General features: G+C 33.5%; 2 protein-coding genes, 1 long non-coding RNA gene and 1 other non-coding gene across 4 annotated transcripts; 2 read left to right on the forward strand and 2 right to left on the reverse strand.

The window, feature by feature from the left end:
- Positions 1-85: 85 nt before the first annotated feature.
- Positions 86-9,200, reverse strand: LOC130223132 (uncharacterized). Its single transcript, XR_008836582.1, has 3 exons — positions 9,146-9,200; positions 5,905-5,999; positions 86-640 (listed from the first exon to the last, which is right to left on the reverse strand). It is a non-coding gene; the product is annotated as an uncharacterized LOC130223132 (long non-coding RNA).
- Positions 9,201-10,227: 1,027 nt separating this feature from the next.
- Positions 10,228-16,578, forward strand: si:dkey-222f8.3 (Poly(U)-specific endoribonuclease-C-like). Its single transcript, XM_056455859.1, has 7 exons — positions 10,228-10,319; positions 11,827-11,926; positions 12,037-12,148; positions 12,304-12,425; positions 14,084-14,196; positions 15,322-15,475; positions 15,579-16,578. Exons 1-7 carry the CDS (start codon positions 10,309-10,311, stop codon positions 15,837-15,839), a joined length of 873 nt encoding a protein of 290 aa, XP_056311834.1. The 5' UTR covers positions 10,228-10,308; the 3' UTR covers positions 15,840-16,578.
- tnnt2c (troponin T2c, cardiac) lies at positions 16,491-18,300 on the reverse strand. Its single transcript, XM_056455858.1, has one exon. It carries the CDS (start codon positions 18,182-18,184, stop codon positions 17,201-17,203), a length of 984 nt encoding a protein of 327 aa, XP_056311833.1. The 5' UTR covers positions 18,185-18,300; the 3' UTR covers positions 16,491-17,200.
- Positions 18,301-20,854: 2,554 nt separating this feature from the next.
- trnay-gua (transfer RNA tyrosine (anticodon GUA)) lies at positions 20,855-20,942 on the forward strand. The gene is given in 2 exon segments: positions 20,855-20,891; positions 20,907-20,942. It is a non-coding gene; the product is annotated as a tRNA-Tyr (tRNA).
- Positions 20,943-21,014: the final 72 nt, after the last annotated feature.

Here is a 21,014-nt window from a genome sequence, read left to right on the forward strand (position 1 = left end):
AAAAAAAGTTGCACACAAACACACACAAACGACTGAATTTTTTTGCAAAAACATAACCTGGCTTTTAGTTAAATCAGATATCATGTTTGTTTACTTTTTGTGTTGAAATGTACAATTGCATAACATTTCTGGAGATTTTTTTTTTGTTGTAATTTTCAACCTCTGTTACAAACATTTCTGAAAATGGTGGTTATTTGTTTTTGCAAATTAACTTTTTATACACACACACACTTTCTTTCTCTCTTAAAAAAGGGTTCCTTAGTGTTTTAACTCCTAAAAGGGGAACCATTTAGAATCTGCACAGTTCTTTGGGTGGTTGAGGTGCTAGCACAGATATTGGCACAGATATAGGTGGTATGATTACAGCCAAAGAACCACTTTTAGTTCATCAGTTTTGTCCCATAAATACACCACACAATTAGGCAAATCAAAAGGAAAATAAAAAAGAACTGCTCTACAGTAAGCAGTATGATCTTCAGGACTTGCCTCATGTTCTTGTTCACATCGCACATTATATCGTCTCCTGCATGGATGGAGACAGCGCGCCAGATTTGCCTCTTCAGTCTGAAAAGTTTCTGAAGCCTCCACTGCATCCAGGAGGGACATCTGATCATGTGCTGGAGGATCATAGACGTACCACCTCCAGGTCAGAAGGAAAAAAAAATTGAAGGAAAAAATCCAATATTTTCAACTCTGTTGCACGAAAAACTATAAACAGAGTGTAAAGCTGTTGCCGGGACATTTTTTTTTCATGTTTTCTTTGTCATGATGTGCTTAAGCACATCATTTTTGTACTAAGCACTGATTTAAAATATCTAATACTAAATTAAGCATTTTTAGAACATGTTATTGACCGAATATTGTGTGAAAACAACATGAGTTGTGGTAATTGTTTGGTCACAACAGTTTGATCTAATTATGTTTAGCTAAATTTTAAAATAGAAAACTCATTTCCAGCTTTTTTCTAACAATAAAACAAAAGATGGTATGTGCCCAGCCATGTTTCTACAATACATTTTAAACAACCCAATAGCAATGTTTTATATTCAGAAGTGTTAATACATCCAAACTTGTTTTTCTAATACAACAAATTAACAATTTTGTTATTCTGACCCTTTCTGGAGGAAAAAAGACCATATTTAAACTTTGGAAGAAAAGTTATCAAACCTTGATTAATTAAAACCAAATATTAACATTTTACTCAAGCAGAAACCTCATAAATACAGTAAATCCAGCAAAACTATTAGCTATTTTTGGTGGCTTTAATTAATGGTGGTTTTTTTAGTGCAAAAAGTACAGTATCATTTTTTTTTAATTCAATGGGATACTCTGTACTTTTTCTTTTGTTTTCATTTTTACCAAACCTTTGTCTGTCTGCCTGACAAATTTACAGTTTTTTTTCGATTGCGTACACACTCAAATTCAACTTTTCCCACAATTAGCAAAACCTTAAACTCAAGGAGCAAAACACAAGGCTAGATTCGCACAACTGTGAGCTTCACGCTTTTTGCAAACCATTACACAGTGATTTGCAAAACACTAAACACACTTGGATGCTTTTGATGCTATGGTCACACTGGGCTTTGTGTGTGCGAAATTCTGTCGTACTGCGCTGCGAAAAGGGGCGGGGTTAAACAAGCTTATTAGACATTAAAAAAAGCGAGCGATTGGTCCATGTTTTAAATTTCTGTCCAGAGAGGTCATGTTTTGATGCTCGATTGATCTCACGCAGTCAAGTGATGCGATTTTGCTGGTTAGAGTTCACCAAGCTTGAACTTTGCACCGCAGCAACATGCGAAACTTGACGCATGACCCTGCGTTTCCGGTCTGACGCATTCGCGTGCGTATGAATGGAAGTCTATGGGAGGAAAAGTCAAGTGTGACCGCAGCTTAACACTGAAATTTATCATAACGTCATTTCCTTGTAATTTCAAAGCAAAGGCTTCTAAGTAAACACATGAACCAATTGGTTAAACAGCCGTCAGGTGTGCACACACTGGTGCAAACTGTTGACACCAATCAGCTGGAACCACAATAAAAAGCAATGGGATCGTTTACCTATAATCTATTACTCTTCAATAAATATGTTTACAGTAGTATAGCTATAAATATTAGTCTTCAATAAATATGGAAGGCAATGTCATTGGTAAACAGGAGACGGAATGGGGAATAATTGTTTTGATATTGAAATGTAAACATCACCAGAAAGCTGAATAAACAAGCTTTACATTGTTTAATGATTTGTTGATAAGGCAATATTAAGCTATCAGTACTACAATATTGGGTACTCACTGTATTCCATGATTGAAAGTCGTGTTATCCTGTGACATTTACAGTAAGATGTGTTTAGATTAAACTGGTTGAGGGTGGAGAATGCAGAGGAGGAAAGAGTCCTTTATTCACAGAGGAACAAGAGAAATTTAAACATGGGTTTGGCCAATAATGTGATGTGTTACAGAGAAATTCAGACAAATAATCATGAAATAACATCCTGAACAGTTTTTGTTTGTGCATTATAAAGTATTTAGACTGCTCTGATTTTCATTGTAAAATGCATTCTTAGCATGGATAAATTGAATGGCTTTACAATGTAGAGATAAATCAATATTTTCATCAGTGTGCAGTGCTGGTCTTGTGTTTGCTGTTTGGTGAACACGATATGTTCATGTGCTTAATAGCAGCATCTCTGATAAAAATCAAACCCAGATTATGTAATTATTAGCAGCTTAGAAATGTTACAAGTTATTAATACTGATGTCAGCAGTGTGTAAATGAAGCAAACAGATTTGTCTTGAAAGAAGCTTGTGTGTTCTGTGTGGTGTTAAAATTGTGTTTTATTACAGTGTTGTAAAGTTTTGAATGAAGTGTTTCATGTTGCAAAAGATCTGATGTGTTGTTTGTGTGTGTGTGTGGATGTGGAAACTGTGTGTAGTGTTTTGACAAAATGAGCCCTAATTTTGAAATTGTGCTTTATTTTTGCTGGGGTACATTTACTTTTTAATACTAAAATATATTTAAAGTTGTGCAGATTTGAGCCAGATTCTTGTACTTTTAATTGATTTAAAATCAAAAACAAAAATCGCTCCACATTTGCACTTAAGTAACATGTTGTTGTTGTCTTTACACCTCAGCATTTTTCTACTCCTTTATAGTAGCCTATTGTTTTTCATTTAAGTTTTTAAATATATTTTAATTATTAACTTTAATCTTTTTTATTTAATCGAATGTTAATTTGTTATTTCTTAAGATATTTGTGAATTCATTATTTTATAAGTGTTATTTAGAAATTATTTGTAGCATTTATTTATTTTTCTCTCCAAACATTTCTGCAGATCCCCTAGCACATTGTGGCCCCCTGACTATTAAAGTATGCATCAAAAAAGTGAACAAATATAATCTATAAATGTGTAGTTTTATCACATATTAGTTATTTAAATTAAGTACAAATAAAGTTATTATTTAACTAATAATTAATACAAAATCAGTTTATCAGCTCCCTCTTATGGACAATAAGTGAATGTGAAAACAGCAGGATTAGACACAACTGCTGTCTTCACTTTTACTCATTGTCCACAAGAGGGAACTATTGCCTCCCTCTTGTATTATTGTCCGCAAGATGACGCTGTGCCTGTTATTTCAATTAGTTCAAACCTTTCATTTTTAATTTAAAATCTGATTGAAATCACCCGAAGCAGCTGAAGGAGCTCCAGTGCAAGATGAATGTGGAAAGTAAATCCACATGTTCAGGATCAGACACAACTGCTGTTTTCACATTCTTATTGTCCACAAGAGGGTGCTATTGCCTCTTTTTTGTGCTGTTGTCCACAAGAGGGAGCTGCTATTGTCACATTCACTTATTGTCCACCAGAGAGAGCTACTGCCTCCCTTATATGGCAATGTCCACAAGAGGGCGCTGTATCTGTTATTTTAATTATGTAAAAAAATTAATTTTAATTCAAAACCTGATTGTAAACACCTGAAGCAGCTGATGGAGCTCTACAGCACAGGTTTGATGAACTTGGTTGATGTGTTTCTAATTCTGGTAAAGCTACTGATTTGCATAAACAGATTGTGTTGTTTACAAGTTTGCATTTGAAATGTAAAGAATTAATAAAGATCTTAATGACCCTTATGATTGTTTGTACAATTCTTGAAGATAACCATTGCAAGCTCAGTGCCATAAAGAAAAAAACATTTGCGTTCAAATCTGGAAGCTTTAAATTTGAATCTTATCCATGTTAACAATACAAATATACAAAAACAAAATGACATGCAGTGAAACATTGTGGCGTAGCGGGTAATCATTTGCCTTCAGACCAGAAAGTTTTGGGTTTACATCCATCCTTACGTACACTGAAGAACAATTTATATATATACAAGACTGAAAAATCTCGAAAATCGTTGCAAACTCAGTGGCTCATGGAATGATCCTTTGCCTTTGAAAAAGAATGTTTTGCTTTCAAATTCCACATCCACATGTCATGCTACAAACATATATATATATATATATCTGAAATGTGTTATAAAGCATCACAAGTTCAGTGGTGCATGCAATGATTAATTGCCTTTAAATCAGAAAACACACCTTGAAGTGTTGCTTTGGGATCAAATCCCACAATCAGGTTAACAAAGAAAACATACAAGATGCAAAAACATGTAATGTGATGCGTAATGTCACAAGTTAAAATACTGGTACTGGCAGGGATTGTAGGTGGTCAGCACTCTCAATACCACGTAGGTATCAGGGAAAGAAAAAAAAAATTAATTAAAGAATAAAATGTGCCTGTGGAAACGTTCTGATGCAAAGGCAAACACAAAAATGTGAAGGTGTCACTAAGCTTGTGACTGTTTGATTAATCTTCTAGATTCTAGCTCAGTGGTGTAGAATTTAATCATTTGCCTATAAATCAGAAAGCTCTGGGATCAATCCCACCATGGCAGGTTTTCTTTCCTATAACGTGTTAACAATGAAAACATACAAGAGGCAAAAAAAAAACTTCAAGGTGTTGCAAGCTCAGTGGTGCGGAAGTTAATTGTTTGCCTTTTAATCAGAAAGCTTTTCGAGGGGATTAGAGTTTTGGAATTGAATCCCACAGTCGCAGGTTTTACTTACCTATAACATAACCTGTTAAAAAGCAAAACACAAAAACACAACTCAGAGCTTCACTGGCTCAGTGGTGCAGAAGATAATTGTTTGCCTTTAAATCAGAAACTTTTTGGATCGAATTCCACTGTCGCAGGTTTTCCTTACCAATAATAGAGCATGTTGACAATGAAAACATACAAAATGCAAAAACACTGATGAACATCTCGCTAGCTCTGTGGAGTAGAAGATAATCAGTTACCTTCGGATCAGATAGTTTTAGGATCGAATCCCACAGTCGCTGATTTTCCTTAGCAGCATTAGCAGAAATATACACAACATGACACAAAGCACTAACACAAACAGACTCAGTGTCTCACTTGGTAAAGCACTAGGCTTTCATCACGGAGACCTGGGTTCAAATCCAATCTAACATTAACTGCATTGTGGAGCCGTTGAAATGTTAAATATAAGTTCTAGCACATCTATAGGTATGTGACTGTGGCTCAGTGGTAGAGCATTGCCTCAAGGGTTAAGAGGTCGCTGGTTCAATCCCAGCCAGATCACTGCGATATGTGTGAGTGTCGGTGTGAATGAAGGGGGAGGATGGAGCGTTCCTCCCCTGACCTACGGGGCCATGTACAGCAGGGGTTATGCTACTTTTTACTAAAAAAATAAATTAGCTCTATAAAAAAGGGGTCGCCGTCCCTTCTCTCCCCGTTTCGGTTACCATCACTTCCTTTCTGGAGGGCATGACCCTCCAGAAAGGAAGTGATGGTAACCGATAGCACAAAACACAAAAAACGAGCGAGAGGTCTTACCTGTCCGCAGCTGATGTCCATCACTGCAATGAAGATCAATCCAAACGATCCAGAGCTCTCCGTCTGTTGACTATTTTCCAAACACATGCCTCGTTCTGTAGAGAGAAACAGAAATAAACACAGACATTACACATGTAAATTAAAAAAACACCACAATTTAAGACCTTGGTTAAACAGTTGTGATTATAAGAAGATTAGTATTGAGGTACTAATATAATTTAATACAGTTTTTGGTGTAAATAAGCCTCCAGAAGTCACTGAAAATCAATGCCCCTTTTTAAACTTAAAATACAGGTACCTACAAAGTCCATTAGTGCTTGCCCACTTTTTTAATGATGTTTGATTAAGATGTTTTAAGCTTTAAATAAAAGCATCTGCTGAAAAATTAATAACACCTTAGAGAGAATCGAACCCACTCCACTTGTATCACTAGACCACACGCCCTACTGATTGAGCTACACAAACACACAGAAAAACCCAAGGATCTTTAAGCTGATCCCAGCTACCTCAAGAGGTAAATGGAAATGATAGAACTTGCAAAAAGGTATTTCAGGGAACAAAAAAGCTAAATATCAAACTGTGTATCAATGTCCCTACTGAAAGACAAAATAATAAAATGTAGCTATGGAATATATCTTTAGAAGTTTGACAATATTTAAGTATTTTTAGAGTGTAAAAACACAAAGTCAAAACATGCTGGGACTAGATCTCAAGTGTACTGAAACAACTCCACTCTACACAACAGGACACTTCACTTGAAATGTTGAAAACTCAATATTTCTTAAAAGAGACACATTTCATGGTACTTAAATACAACTGACCACAATTTAATTCACCCAAACAATGAAAATTGTGTCATGATTTACTCATCCTACACCTGTTGAACAATCCCTTTAAGTTAAAGTTTATTTTAGTAAAATAATAATTAAACTACTGGTCAAAATCATTTTTGTTACATAAAATAGTAAAAATCACAATAAATGAAAACTAAAACTAACTGAAACTAACAACAGTAAGAGAAAAATACTCAAAAGAAATAATAATTAGCAAAAATAAATAAGCATTTTCAGAATTCATGGTACTTATTCTGTGGTGCAAAATTATGTACAAAACATCTGCCCAAAAAAAGGTAAACTAGGCATTTTTGACTACATACATGATAGGGCTGCACAATATATCGTTTGGCATCGATATCGCAATGTGATCATTTGCAATAGTCACATTACAATGTTGAAATTGCTCTGTTTGGAACTTTAATGATTAATTTTAAATAATCTTTATCTTTAATAATAAAATATCTTTAATATATAATAGTATAATTTTTAATACTTTTTTATATTAATTTTATTGAATTGTTTATGAAACTATAAGACTAAGTGGTCTGAAGATTATAAGGTTAAAAGACTAAGCAGTATTATTTAGCATTTTATTATTCAATTACTGTACCTGAATACTAATAACCTCCTCGCAAAACAATAAAACATTGAGTATTTAATTTGTATCTTTTTCTTCATAGCATTTATCTATGCTTGCAGATATGATCATTTATGCACTCTAAAAAGATACATTCTTTCCAATCAGAGATATTTAAGTCATCTGGTGAATTTGTATTCACATCGTAATATATATTATGGCAGAATAACAAAATATCACAATGTTAGATTTTCACGATATCATGCAGCCCTACACGCTCTTTAATATCAAGAATTTTAAACTAAAACTGAAATTAAATAAATATTTACTAGATAGAAATGTTTACAATGCTAATGGTCTAATCCGATTCTATGCTAAGCTATGCTAAAAGTGTTCCCGGAGATCGGCTGAATGAATTCAAAAAAAGGGGCTGAAATATTTAACTGTATGAACAAAAATATCTGTTAATTAACAGTTTCTGTATTTTGTGATTCACAAACTGTTTCCCATTTGATTACAGTTTTACAGAAACAGAATTTGCATTTACAGAATTGCATTATGGGATGTTGATCTCTGCTATGTCAACTTTTGATGTTGAAAATTCAACTCTACAGTTTAATAAAGTTTGACTTTTATTGACATTTTAGGAGTTTTAAACAATATAATGTATAATAATATATATATATATATATATATAGAGAGAGAGAGAGAGAAAGAGTGAGAGAGAGAGAGAGAGAGAGAGAGAGAGAGAGAGAGAGAGAGAGAGAGAGAGAGAGAGAGAGAGAGAGAGAGAGAGAGAGAGAGAGAGAGAGAGAGAGAGAGAGAGAGAGAGAAAAGGGTTTGTAAAATAACAGAAAAATGTGCTGGCAGCTTATTACAAGGTACAGTACAGTAATATACAACACCAACCCAGACATTCTGTCACTTTAAACTATTAAAAATATTAATGAAAGTCACCTACTCCAACTTTTCAAGATTAAAAGTTGTTGTAATGCTAATTTAGGCTTTTTTAACAGTGTAAATGACTTGTAAATAAACTTTTTTTCTAAAAAAAAAAAGTGGAGTTTTTCTTTAAAGGTGGAGGAACAGCATCGGCAAGACAACTTTAACAAAGAATGTAAATGAAGTAAGAAGATAAACAGGTCTTGTCTAGACTCTGAAGTTTCACCCAGCCTAATTTAATCAACATGAAAGGTGACAGGAGCAGCAGTGAAACTATATGACATGGCTCATTTTACATATAATGGAGACAAAAAAGGCCAGGCAGAAACCAAATATCAGCTTATTAACTTATCAAGTAACCATGCTTATAGTGTCAAGAATATGACATTATAATTATAATTTATAACTACAATAAATGTATATTGGCCACTATACACAGTTGGCAAACCCTTGAAAGAAAGACAAATATATCAATAAAAGTGTTCTTGTTAGGCCATTCAGATTGTGCTAAACAAAATTTTGCTCAAAAAAAAGAAAAGAAATAAAAGAAATAAAACGAAGTGTTACTTTAAGCACAGTCCCCCTACATTTTTTGAGTTCTCATTTAAAAAACCTGCTTGAGTTGGCATATATGCTACTTGGCGTATAACAAATAAGTAAATTGAACATTTTATGAATGAAAACTGATTACAAATTGGAAAGATGCTATACTACAAATAAAAACAGACCCCATTTTAGGCTTATTATCTCTGCGGAGGAACCTGAAATCTCCTATTATTTCTCCTTTTGCAGTTCACTTAAATAATTCTGCAGGGTTACAAATGAATTTTAAAACCACAAAAAACTTGATCTAGTCTTTTAATTAGAGATGTGAAGGCAGACTTACCTTTATTATCAGTGAATATGAAGTGTCCTGAGGAGCCTCACACACAGTTTCTACTGGAAAAAAAAGGAAAGAGCATCTAAATTAATGACAGTGTGTGCAAATTAATCTAGAAAATGTTTTTGGTGCACATTTGGAAATTAGCAGAAAGGTGCCCTGATGCACAACATGTGAAAAAGCAACAAATAAGAGACATTAAGAAATCAGGTTGCTGTTTGTTAAATGCTCATTGAATATTCATTGAATGATTAATAAAGAAAAGTCCAAATTAAGGGTAAGAAAGAAAACGTTTATGTTTGTAATAAACCAAATTTTGAATTGTGTATCACAAAGATAATAATAATAATAATAATAATATAAAAGTTAACAGATTTTATTTTTTTTATAGACAGTCAGCCCATGAGAGTTTTTAGATTTTAAGTTGTTGTTTATTCTTGTGCTTAGCCATAAATCTCCATATCATCAGCATTTACATAGTCCAAACCTTACAGTTTTAGCTACATTCTCAAGGTTTTGACAGAGGGATGGGTTTATACATAATGCAACTAATTAAATACAAGTTTCACAATTCTGTAAAACTTGAGGAAAAAATACTTTGGCTCTTTTGCAGCATTTTAATATAATAACATATATAAATAATAGCAAGAGATGTAGAAAATCCCCTCTGTAAAAACCTCTTACTCTTTTGTGTCAAATAAATAAATTATTTAATTACTTAATTAATAACAAGAATTTAGCACTTGCCTTCATTCAAAGTTTAAATTTTGTGCTAGAAATGTATGCAAAAATGTTTTCATATATATATATATATATATATATATATATATATATATATATATATATATATATATATATATATATATATATATATATATATATATATATATAAACTTTTTTATTGACAGTAGTGCTGTTTAAAAGCACACTGCTGCCATTGTTTTAATGTGTTGGCTCAGTATGTCCCACCCACTAGAAAAAAACAACCAATCCAGAATGAGAGGCGTTCCAGTTCGCCCTTCTCATTGGCCAGATTCGCCAATCCATCAAATAGTTTATCGTCGCGTAAACACACCCATGCTCTTTGACACACCCAACAAAACCAGAACTTGTCATCATCGCATGACTAAACGTCTCTTTGAATTAGAAAAGTGGATTAACCTGCAAATATGGCCAAAGGGTGAGGAAAATAAATCTATTTGATGTTTAACGGTCTTTCCGTTTTGTGGTTATATTAGATTAGTCATTTTATTTTTAATTATCGGTTGATGGTTATTAATGTTACTTTATTCTGTTTTCAAAATCTGTATAACTATTTCATACTTCTCTTTATTAATCTGTAAACATGATCGGTTTTATTTATGGTGAAAGATCTGTTTTTCATGCACATTTAGCATAACTTTACCATCTGGTGCGCAATGAATTAAACTTGCTGACTTATTTAACGTTACATAAACAACAAAAAATCAGGTTCTGCCTACTCGACTAACTTTACAACGCTTCTTGTGAGTATGTGAGTATTTATATAGGCTTGTTTGTTTTTGTTGCACAAGTGAACTGTTTGAAGTGAAGGCGACGCTACATTGTACATTCAGTTTTATTCACATTCTCCAGAAACCCAAGCGAGAGGATTAGTTGTTAACAGCTCACAGAGTTTGGTTATTAACGAGACTGAAAACAACATTTTATTACCTGATTTAACAACATGCTAAAATCTTCACGTTTTTGTTCCTCCGTTACATGCGTTGTTGTTGGGTGTGAAAGGAACAGCACTTGGCAACTTTTTGTGACGTCATACACAACTCGTGTGTTTTGATGTCGGGAAAACTCGAATTAAAACGATCTATGCGTAATTTTAACAGTTTACAATTGCCTTACCCTTCAGATTTATAGTTTGTTCGTCGATGTAGATTTAAACATGAACGAAACATCACCGCGTTTTGTCTAATTTAACGCGTTTCCGGTGTTGTTTAGAATTTCCTGTTTTGGCATCTGTGTCTAATTAAATTGCCAAATATGTTATGTGTTTACTTCAATGTTTCGTGTAACGTTTGTGAAAAATTACCAAAACATGGGTGAAGTAATTCATTTAGCATATCCATCATATTTTTATACAAGATACAGCCTACTTATGAAGACAATAATAAGTGATAATACTATTTTATATTGTTTTAAATTATTAAAAACGTCTTGACAAATGTTCAAAACCAACAGGTTTGAACAGGATAGTGTTAGTATAAAGATATGACAATTCATTAATATTTTAGGGCACCACTGTGATTAAGTAATTATATGATCTGCCTGTCATTACACTGAAATGCATGTTTGTGGGGAATCTTCGTAAAGTATTAATCAAAGTATGTGTCCAGGTATGTCATGCAGCATATTTTTATATTTAATATTAATAATAAAAATGGTTACATCTTAATAACTCATTTTTATTGATACTTCATGTGTGAATGTATTATTATTGTTGTTATTGTTATTAGTAGTAGTAGAAGTAGTAGTGTTTATGTATGAAACCAACACAAAAATTGTCCTTTTTACAAATGCAACATCATGTGACTAATATTGATATGTTTATGATGATATTCTTAAAGTTACCCTCAAAATAACCATTAAGTACAGCCATATATTGCATGTGTGTCAAATTCCAGACATTTAATGTCATGCTTTTTCTATTGCAGTCAATGCACCAATCAGGAGCTCTCAAATCTGCTGAATGAACTGTGGAAGCTGGACGTGAATCGAATGAAACCTGGACGAGACTATAAAATCAACCTACAGGTACGAAATGTCAATCATTACATATAAATTTAAGTAAGCATGTACATGATTGCAGGTGATTAAATCTATTTAATATGAATCAGTCATATAAAGTGTATTTGTTTTCACAGGGCAAGGCTGGCTTTGTGTCTGAGGGCAATAATAGTGCCAGGGACTGCGCTAGAGCTCCTCTCTTCTCCTATGTCAATGAAAACAAGCTCAAAAGCATTGATACCTATGCCTGTAAGAAGCCATTTATAATTCTATATTAATTTGCATTTAAGTGGATGTTTTAATTTACATCTGTATATGTAAATCTAACAAAATATTTGTTTTCAGAATGAATTGGATTCTTATATCTAATGCAGTTTCAAAGTATCAATGATGTGTCTTTTCAGACTTTATCACTCTGCTGGATAATTATGAGACGTCAACGGGAGTTGCTGAGCAGGTCACTAAAGAGGAGCTTCAGGAGAACAACCTTTTTCTTGATGCCATTCTGAAGACTGAGGTCATGAAGGTACCTTGTCAAATTTTGTTCAGTTTTTTTTAGGGTTGCCAGGTTTTCAACCCAAAGCTATACTAAAGTAGCACAAAATTTGCAGTAACCCCTCAGGTCATTATAAACAACCCAAGGCAATGGTTTCAAACTTGCCAAACTGGTTGTCTTCTTTCTATCATTGCTGTTTGGCATCATCATGTTTGAACACGTACAGCAGTCAGAGAGTGAAATTCAGTAACTTTCAAGACCTTTTTAAGACTCTTTCCATACATATTCGGACCTCATCGCCACTTAGGATTTCACCTGGTAACATTGGCGACATTTTAATGTATAGTATATTTAAATACTAATTGTAAGAAGCCAATCCTTAGCAAAAACATTATTCATATACTGAATAAAAATGCAAATTGGCGCCTGTAGAACTCCAGGATTGTATTGATTTCATAAACTACACAGGACCTCAATATTCAGATACAATTTAGGCAAACTTTAGTGTACAATTATACACTGTAGAATAAAAAAAATTCAAATTTTAATATACTGTAAAAAAAGGTCATGTATACATAAAGGTCTTACCCTTTATGACTTTTTAATACTTTTTAAGGGCCCTAAATTTCTCTAAATTGATTCATCAACTTTTAATACATTTTAAGACCCCGTGGACACCCTGGTGTGGAAATTTAGCAACTTAAAGAATTTGAAACATGTTCTATTATTGACTTTTAAATGATGGACTGATCATTTTTCCTCAAAGGTAAGGAAGGTAAATAAATAAAAGATTTATTCAATAATTAAAGTAGGCATATTGCCTGCATTTAATATGCTTTCGATGTATATAAAATCACTTTTGTAAATTTTATTTGATGCAGACACCAAAGTAATATGTCTACAGTGTTGGGTGTAATTAGTTACAAAGTAACGACTTGCTGTAATCAAATTAATTATCTGCTATTATCTTTTAGGTAATATAATTACCTTTATTTACAATTAACTTGCCTTAAACAGTCAATAAATTCAACACTTCTTCTGTGTTAATCAATTCAGAATCATAAAGGCAGAGTTACTGTAATTTTTGTTATACAAATAAATAGTGCAGAATAATCCTATTTTTAACTAAAGAAGGTTACATTTGGCAGACTGGTTGCACAAGCTAAATGAATTTAATTGCTTTCAAATACTTTTTTCAGGCAAAGCAATTAAATAATTACTTTAATTACCATTTTAATGATGTCATTAATTACTTTTTTGAAGTAACCCAACACTGGACACCTTGTCTTTAACCTATATACAACATTATTTATTAGATTAATTACTATTGTTATACTATGTATACAATATATTATAGTACAAAATCATATCATTCTTTGTAGTGCACTGCTTGGTCTAGCTGTGTTTAAAATTATATCATTCATATTTATTTTTTTAAAAATGAAACGCATTGAAACAAGTGAAATGGACTAATAATTATTAAATGTAGGTGATGGTAGATGTATATGGGTGTTTGTTAATACAGCAGTGTTGGTTTAAGGAGGAGGCTGATTTTGCAACAAGATACAAAGACATTGCACACATCATTGTGCAAATAATTACAAACATTTTTGTGCAAACAATACCCTACGGGTGAAGAGATTTATTATAAATTGACAGCCTTGATCTGACAGGCTTTGTTTATGCAGTGTGCCCACAGGTATTTAGTAAGCAAAGGTCGCGCCCAGTCGGATCTGGTTCAGTTTAAGAGGCAGCTCTATGACATCTGGTTCAAGCTCTACCGCAGAGACAAAAGTGGAGCGTGAGTTATAAACCTCTTTTTTTTTTTTTGTTCTTAAATGTTGGTAGTTAAAAGGGATTGTTTAGCCAAAAATGCAAATTTACTGTTAATGTACGCATCTGAGATCCACAGGTTCATACAGGTGACTTTTTATTCTTAAATTGCATTAAAAAAAAATTTTAATCCTAAAATAGTTGTTCCTTGGTATTCATTAAATGCAAGACAACAACTAATGGCATTTTAAGAATCCAAAACAAACACATTCATACAAAATAAAATGAACACCCTCTGCTCATGAGAACAAAGTTCTTATGAATTAGAATTACCAGGATGTGCAAGAAACTGAACTGAACATTATTGCCTAGAATACAATATAATAATATTATAAATAATAAAATAATAATAATATTATTTGCTAAGACAATGGATTAAAGGCAATAATATTTAGTGTCTTTGCATAGACCGATTGTTTGGCTTAAGACCCAAATGTATCATCAGGAATCATGGGTATTAATTGTGTATTTCTTTAAATATGCTTTTTTTGGCTTTAGCAATTAATTGCATTTATATTTTAATTGGATTAATTTCAACATTTATCCACAGAAAACAATCAAGTATAAGGATCCAAATGACAAGATATTGAAGAATATTCAATTTCCATTTGTGTGTAATCAAAGTAAGATCTGATAAAACAGATATGTTGCTTTTCAATTGCTCATCCTGTGTGTTTATTTCTTAGCCTATACCGTTGTACCCAATCTGAGCCCAGGATTTAGCTCCCTCGCAATTTATGAATAAATAAATGTATTATATTTACGAAAGATTTTTGAGAGTGAGTAACCTAACAACAAACATTGATTTTTGTGTGAACTGTCCCTTAAAAATACCTTGCAATTGCAGTTTCAATGTGCTAATGTGTGTCATTCATATGAATGTAATAAAGCTTGTTTGTCTGTTTCAATGTTGTTTTTTATTGTATTTATTATATTAGTATTATTCTAAATAATTTTTTTCATGTAGATCATAATAAAGCTGACATGGCATTAAATAAAAGATATGATACAATATGTGTAATTTGTATGCTTAGGATTTATGCTTATTTTTCATGCCTGTTTTTATTTATCTGCCTCTTGTCTCCAAATGCAGTGAAGATTCCTGTGGATTTGAGCATGTGTTTGTCGGCGAAACCAAGCATGGTAGAGAGATCATGGGCCTCCACAACTGGATCCAGTTTTACAATTTGGAAAAGCAAAATATCGTGGACTACAAAGGATATAAGGCCAGAGATAAAAAGGACACGGTATTTCATCCTTGCATATTGATTTAACAAGACAACTTGTATCTAATCAGTTAATATAGCATTGTGTGCGTGACTTGTAATGTTTACATTTCCAATCTCACAGCCAGATGAGGACGATCACGTCTTAAACCTGCAGTTTAGCTGGAATGGTCTGGTCAAGCCGGTGGGAGGCTGTTTCATTGGCGTCAGCCCGGAGTTTGAGGTGGCCCTTTATACCATCATCTTCTTTCTGTCGGGGGAACATATGACCAACGTTAAGGTGAAAGTGGATGAGTATCTGCTGGAGATTGTGGTGTACAGATTCGGGCGCTACATTGGGACATCATATCCCAAATTGATCAGCAGTAACAACCGGGATCTCTAGATCTCACTTAATGGTCATAACCTGAAACAAAGTGGCTTGATAATTCTAATAATCACTTCAGCATTGCAGCATGTGGTCCTTAAATCCTCAAACTTGAACTATTAGCATGAATTATATATGGTATATGGTAGATATATGTGAATTTAAACTGTCAGCTCATAAAAGATGTTGCATTTTCTTATAAATCTATTTTAGAATCAAAAATTATTACACTTATATGCAACTTAAGTGACACATACTGGTTTGCAATCAGACCCCTATAGTTGGGTCAAGCCTATACCTTTTTTGTGTGTGTTTTGCGTTTAATCTGTGTAAATATCTTGTTTGCATTGCATGCCTGAATGTTTGGCCAATTTTTTTTTAAATACTCTGCTAAATCATTTTATTTTTTAATACACATTTTGCAGTAAGTGTAATCGCATACCTACCTATATATCTATAAATCCCATATCTACCTGCTGTGAACTTGAATTGTTTTAGTTGATAATTTGTTAAAAATCATGAGCCTGGGCCTTTTGGATGAAAGATATCATTTACTCATTTGTTACATATCTGTTCTTGGAATTGTGTTGTAGCATGACAATTATTTTCCAGATAAACATCTCATTTAATGACAGAGTATTTATACTTTACATTATGTAAGTTTACACCATTTAAGCACAGTATGTATTAAAAACATTGCCACTACTAAACTTTATTGTGCCTTAAGTTTGTTACAATAAAGACCTTTTTTATTTCCCTTTCTGTTTTTATTTATTTACTTTCACACCTTAAAAGTGGTCTTGGTGATGTCAATACATAATGCATAATTTCTAAAATGAAACAACTGCTTTAGTTCAATATATTTGTCAGCACTTGTATTAATGAGCAAAGTTTGAAAGAAAAAGAAAGTCACATTCAAATAATAGAAAATAAACCGCATTTCTACTGTAAAATGTAAATCTTGTGAACAAAAAAGTTTTTTTTAATGTTTACAGAATGACTTGCATGCAACTAAACAGTTTTCCCAATTAAAACTGATTACACATACAGTAGTCCTACAGCACAATGTGAAATGAATATACAATTATTAAGCAAAGGGTGAAAGAAAAAGAAAGTCATACATTTAAATATTAGAAAATAATCTGCATTTCTGCATAATGTAAATCTTGTGGACATAAAAGCATTTCATATGTTTAAAGAATGAGCTTGAGACTTGCATGCAACAAAACGGTTTTCCCAATTAAAACTGATTACACATACAGTAGTCCTACAGCACAATGAGAAATGAATGAACATTAATCAGAAAATGAAAAATGTTGTCCTTGAAAAGTTCAAAGCAAGACTGTTTGGCTCTTTTTTTGTGTGTTAATCTGACTCATTTACTTCCAGGACTTCCTGGTGGTTTTTGCAACCTTGGTTCCCTTTTGATGGTCACTTACTCTGTTCCTCAAAACCTTGACCTCATACTTCTGTGACTTTAGCTTCTCTCCCAGCTCAAACTTCTCAGCGTGGAGCTGATTGAGCCACTTCCACAGGTCGAGGGCTTTCTCTCCCAGCTTCTCCTGGTTGAGATGATCGATGTTCAATGGCTTGCGACGCTCTATCAGACATTTGGTCTTCTTCTCACGTTCGGTCAGCTTCTTTCCTTTCTTCTGATCCACCTTCTGCAGGAAGCCGCCGTAGCCCTTGTTGGAAAGGATCTTCTTTTTCCTGGCATCTTCCTCGGCACGCAATTTGGCGGCCTCCTCTTCACGACGGGCTCGTTCTTCAGCGAGGCGCGCTTGTCTTTCACGGTCTCGCTCGGTTCTGATCCGCTGCTGATCAGCACGGTCGGTCCGACGACGCTCGATTCGATTCTTCAGCGCTACCAGCTCATCCTCCTCCTTCTGCCTGGTGGTGAAGTGCAGGTCAATCAGGCTTTGCAGTTCATTAAAATCCTTCTCCACACGCTTCCGGTGGAGGTCATCAAAATCCACCTTCTCTCCATCAGGCAACTTTGGTGGTATAATGTTGGGAACAAACATCTTGGGTTTGGGTTTGGTGTCCTCTTCTGCTTCATGCTCATCGTCTGCTTCTTCATGAGTCTCTTCAGGTTCTTCTTCCTCCTTCGCTTCTTCCTCTTCTTCTTCCTCAGCTTCTTCTTCCTCCTCAGCCTCTTCTTTAACCTCCTCCTCTTCCTCAGCTTCCTCCTCGTTCACCTCCTCCTCAAAGTCCTCCACAAACTCTTCGGTGTCACACATGGTGCTACTTCTGAGGGTTTTGGGAAGAGGGGATGACTGAGGAACACTGTGCAGCCGGTGGTAAAAACTCGTGAGATGTTCTCCATGGATGCCTTGTGGTTTTATAGTTGACACCCTCCTCATGTGACGTGGCTTTTGGGTAAGCTTTTTGAACAGATGCACCTAGGATCAATTTTTTTCCTTGCAGGGCCTTGTCTTGTCCTATACCTAGACCCCGACCTCTAACCTGTCCAACCCTAAAACCTTTGTGGTGTGAAGAGAAGCCTATTTCAGACTCAAAACAGATGCACACGCACACTTGTGCTTTGGTTGGGATCCTGTTTCACACAGTTTGATTAAACAGCACTCTTTAGTCATTGATTAAATTGTTTAGCATTAGTGCTTCATTTAATCCATTGTTCTGAATGTAAATGATGTGTTTTTGCCATTTAATCTGTTTTTACTTCAATTCCTTTCGGAGTAGCAAACCCCTGAGACAATGTGAATGGATAGTTGGAGACAGCGAGATAACAGACAAAGGCAGACAAGTGTTCAGTGGCATCTGCGCAACTATTTGTGCATTAACATTTCAGCTGGCTGACTTTTGGCCACTGGTATCTTTTGGAAACAAGGCTCTTGGGAATATAAACAATGAGCCATGCCAGTCTTCATGCTTGATATGGGAAAATGCCCTTAAATAAATTTAAAAATAAATAAATGCAATTTTCTAAAAGTTCTGTGGAAAAAGTGCTGCTCCTTTAAATTTAAATTCTGTTCTCTGTTCATTAAAATTTTTTTAAAAGTTGCAAACTAAAAAAAGTTTCTTGCTTGTTTATTAAACACAATACTAATGTTTTAACATCAGCATAGTAAAGAAATATTCTACTACAACATCTATGTTAAGCTTCTTTGACACAATCTGCATTGTAAAAGCGCTATATAAACATGAGTTGAACTGAATTGAATTAAAATAAATATTTGGTAAAATAACCCTGATTTCAAAATGAAACATTGCTTATTCTGACTCATTTTCTAAATAAATGATACATATAATATAATATATATTTATATATATAATATATATATATTTATATTATATATATAATAAAATTATGGAAACAAGATGTTATTTGTTAGTTTGAATTTTAATAATACATTGGTTATTGTTGAACTATGATTATTAATAAATGCTGTACAAGTATGTTCATTATTAGGTCATGTTAGAAAATGCATTAAATAGTGAAACCTTATAGTAAAGTGTGACTGAAATGTTACTAGCCTTAAAACCATAATATAATAAGAAAAATAAACCCAGTAAAATTATATAATTGCTACATTTTCTTTTTTGTATTATTATATTATATTATATTATATTATTGTATAATATAATATTTTAAGATATATAATGTGCTTTTTTTAAATCTATCACTTATTTATAATTTCGGAACAAGCAAGACTGTATATCTGTATATACTTTTCACAACTTGTCAATACTGTTAGCTGTACTGTCACATCATTGTACACTAATATAATGTATATTTTAAGGTAAACATAATCATTATGATCCACTCTCATGTCCTTTTCTTATTTCCTTTTTAATAAAATACTGGATGAGTGATACCCCAAGTATGAAGGATATCTCCCTTGTTTGATTATATATAAATAGTCTTTACATGCTCACTTTGCCCTTGTACTCGGGGGTGATTCAGCTTGCCAGTATGGTATTTGTGAGTGACAGGTGGTGGTCTTATTTAAATCAGAATCCTGATTGGACGGACGCAGCAAGAGACAGCTGCATCTATCAATAGGAGGCCAGTGTTTGTGAAGATTGACAGGTTCCCCAAATAACAGTTACAGTAGCATATTCTACTCTCCTGTCGTTAATGTAAAGTGTTTCGTATACATTCCCTAGTCTGATAGAATGATTTTAATTACTCTGTTTTTTATAATTAGTGTCTGTATTTTTCAGTTACAAAACTAACTAATAAAGGCATGTTTTTGAGGTTTATGTTTTTCCTGCACTTCAACAGCACTCACATACACCAAAACTATGACTTCTTATCTTACATATCATATTTATATTCTGAACATTTTCTTTGAGGGATATGTTCATAAATATTTCACTGATAAATAGCTATACAAAGTTGTATGTTTTCCAGAACGTTATGAATTATGGAGTGATAAAAAGAGATATAAAAAACAATAAAAACATTTGAAACAAGGATTTTGAAGCTAACTACATGGAATGCTTTAATAGTTGTGCCAGAAATGTAGATAATTGAATGTATATATTATTAAACGATGCCATATATGAGCAGATAGGCTAGGATAGGTAAGTAAACACATAAAGGCATGTTTTTGGGGTTTTTGTTTTGTCCTGCACTTCAACAACACTGACATACATCAAAACTATAACTTTATTCTTATCGTATACCATATTCTGAACGTTTTCACTGAGGGATGTGTTCGTAAATAATTTGACTGGTTATACACAACATATATACATCATTTTGTTTCTGTCCAGTCTGGAGAATTTTCTGAATTACGGATTTTCTGAATTACGGAGTGATAAAAACATATGAAAACTATAAAAAATAATTTGAAACAAAGATTTTGAACCTGACTACATGGAATTAACTAAAATATTTATTGCCGTAAACAGTAAAACAACGTATTTAGGATTAAAAAGAAGCAGTTTGCTGCTTTGCTATTTAATGCAGAAAAAGCTGTTGTAGCGGGTATGTTAGTACGTCTTTTACTCTGACTACATACATTACGTCATTTAAATTTTCTAACTGTAACCTGTGGCGTATCCCTTCGATAGCTCAGTTGGTAGAGCGGAGGACTGTAGCGGTTAAACACTGAAATCCTTAGGTCGCTGGTTCGAATCCGGCTCGAAGGAGACATTTTGCGACCGTCCTGACAGAATGTTTTGTTACCACTGTTGTAACGTTAGTTTGTATTCACAAACTGT

This window comes from Danio aesculapii, chromosome 4, assembly GCF_903798145.1.
Source record: "Danio aesculapii chromosome 4, fDanAes4.1, whole genome shotgun sequence".
NCBI classification, from domain to species: domain Eukaryota; kingdom Metazoa; phylum Chordata; class Actinopteri; order Cypriniformes; family Danionidae; genus Danio; species Danio aesculapii.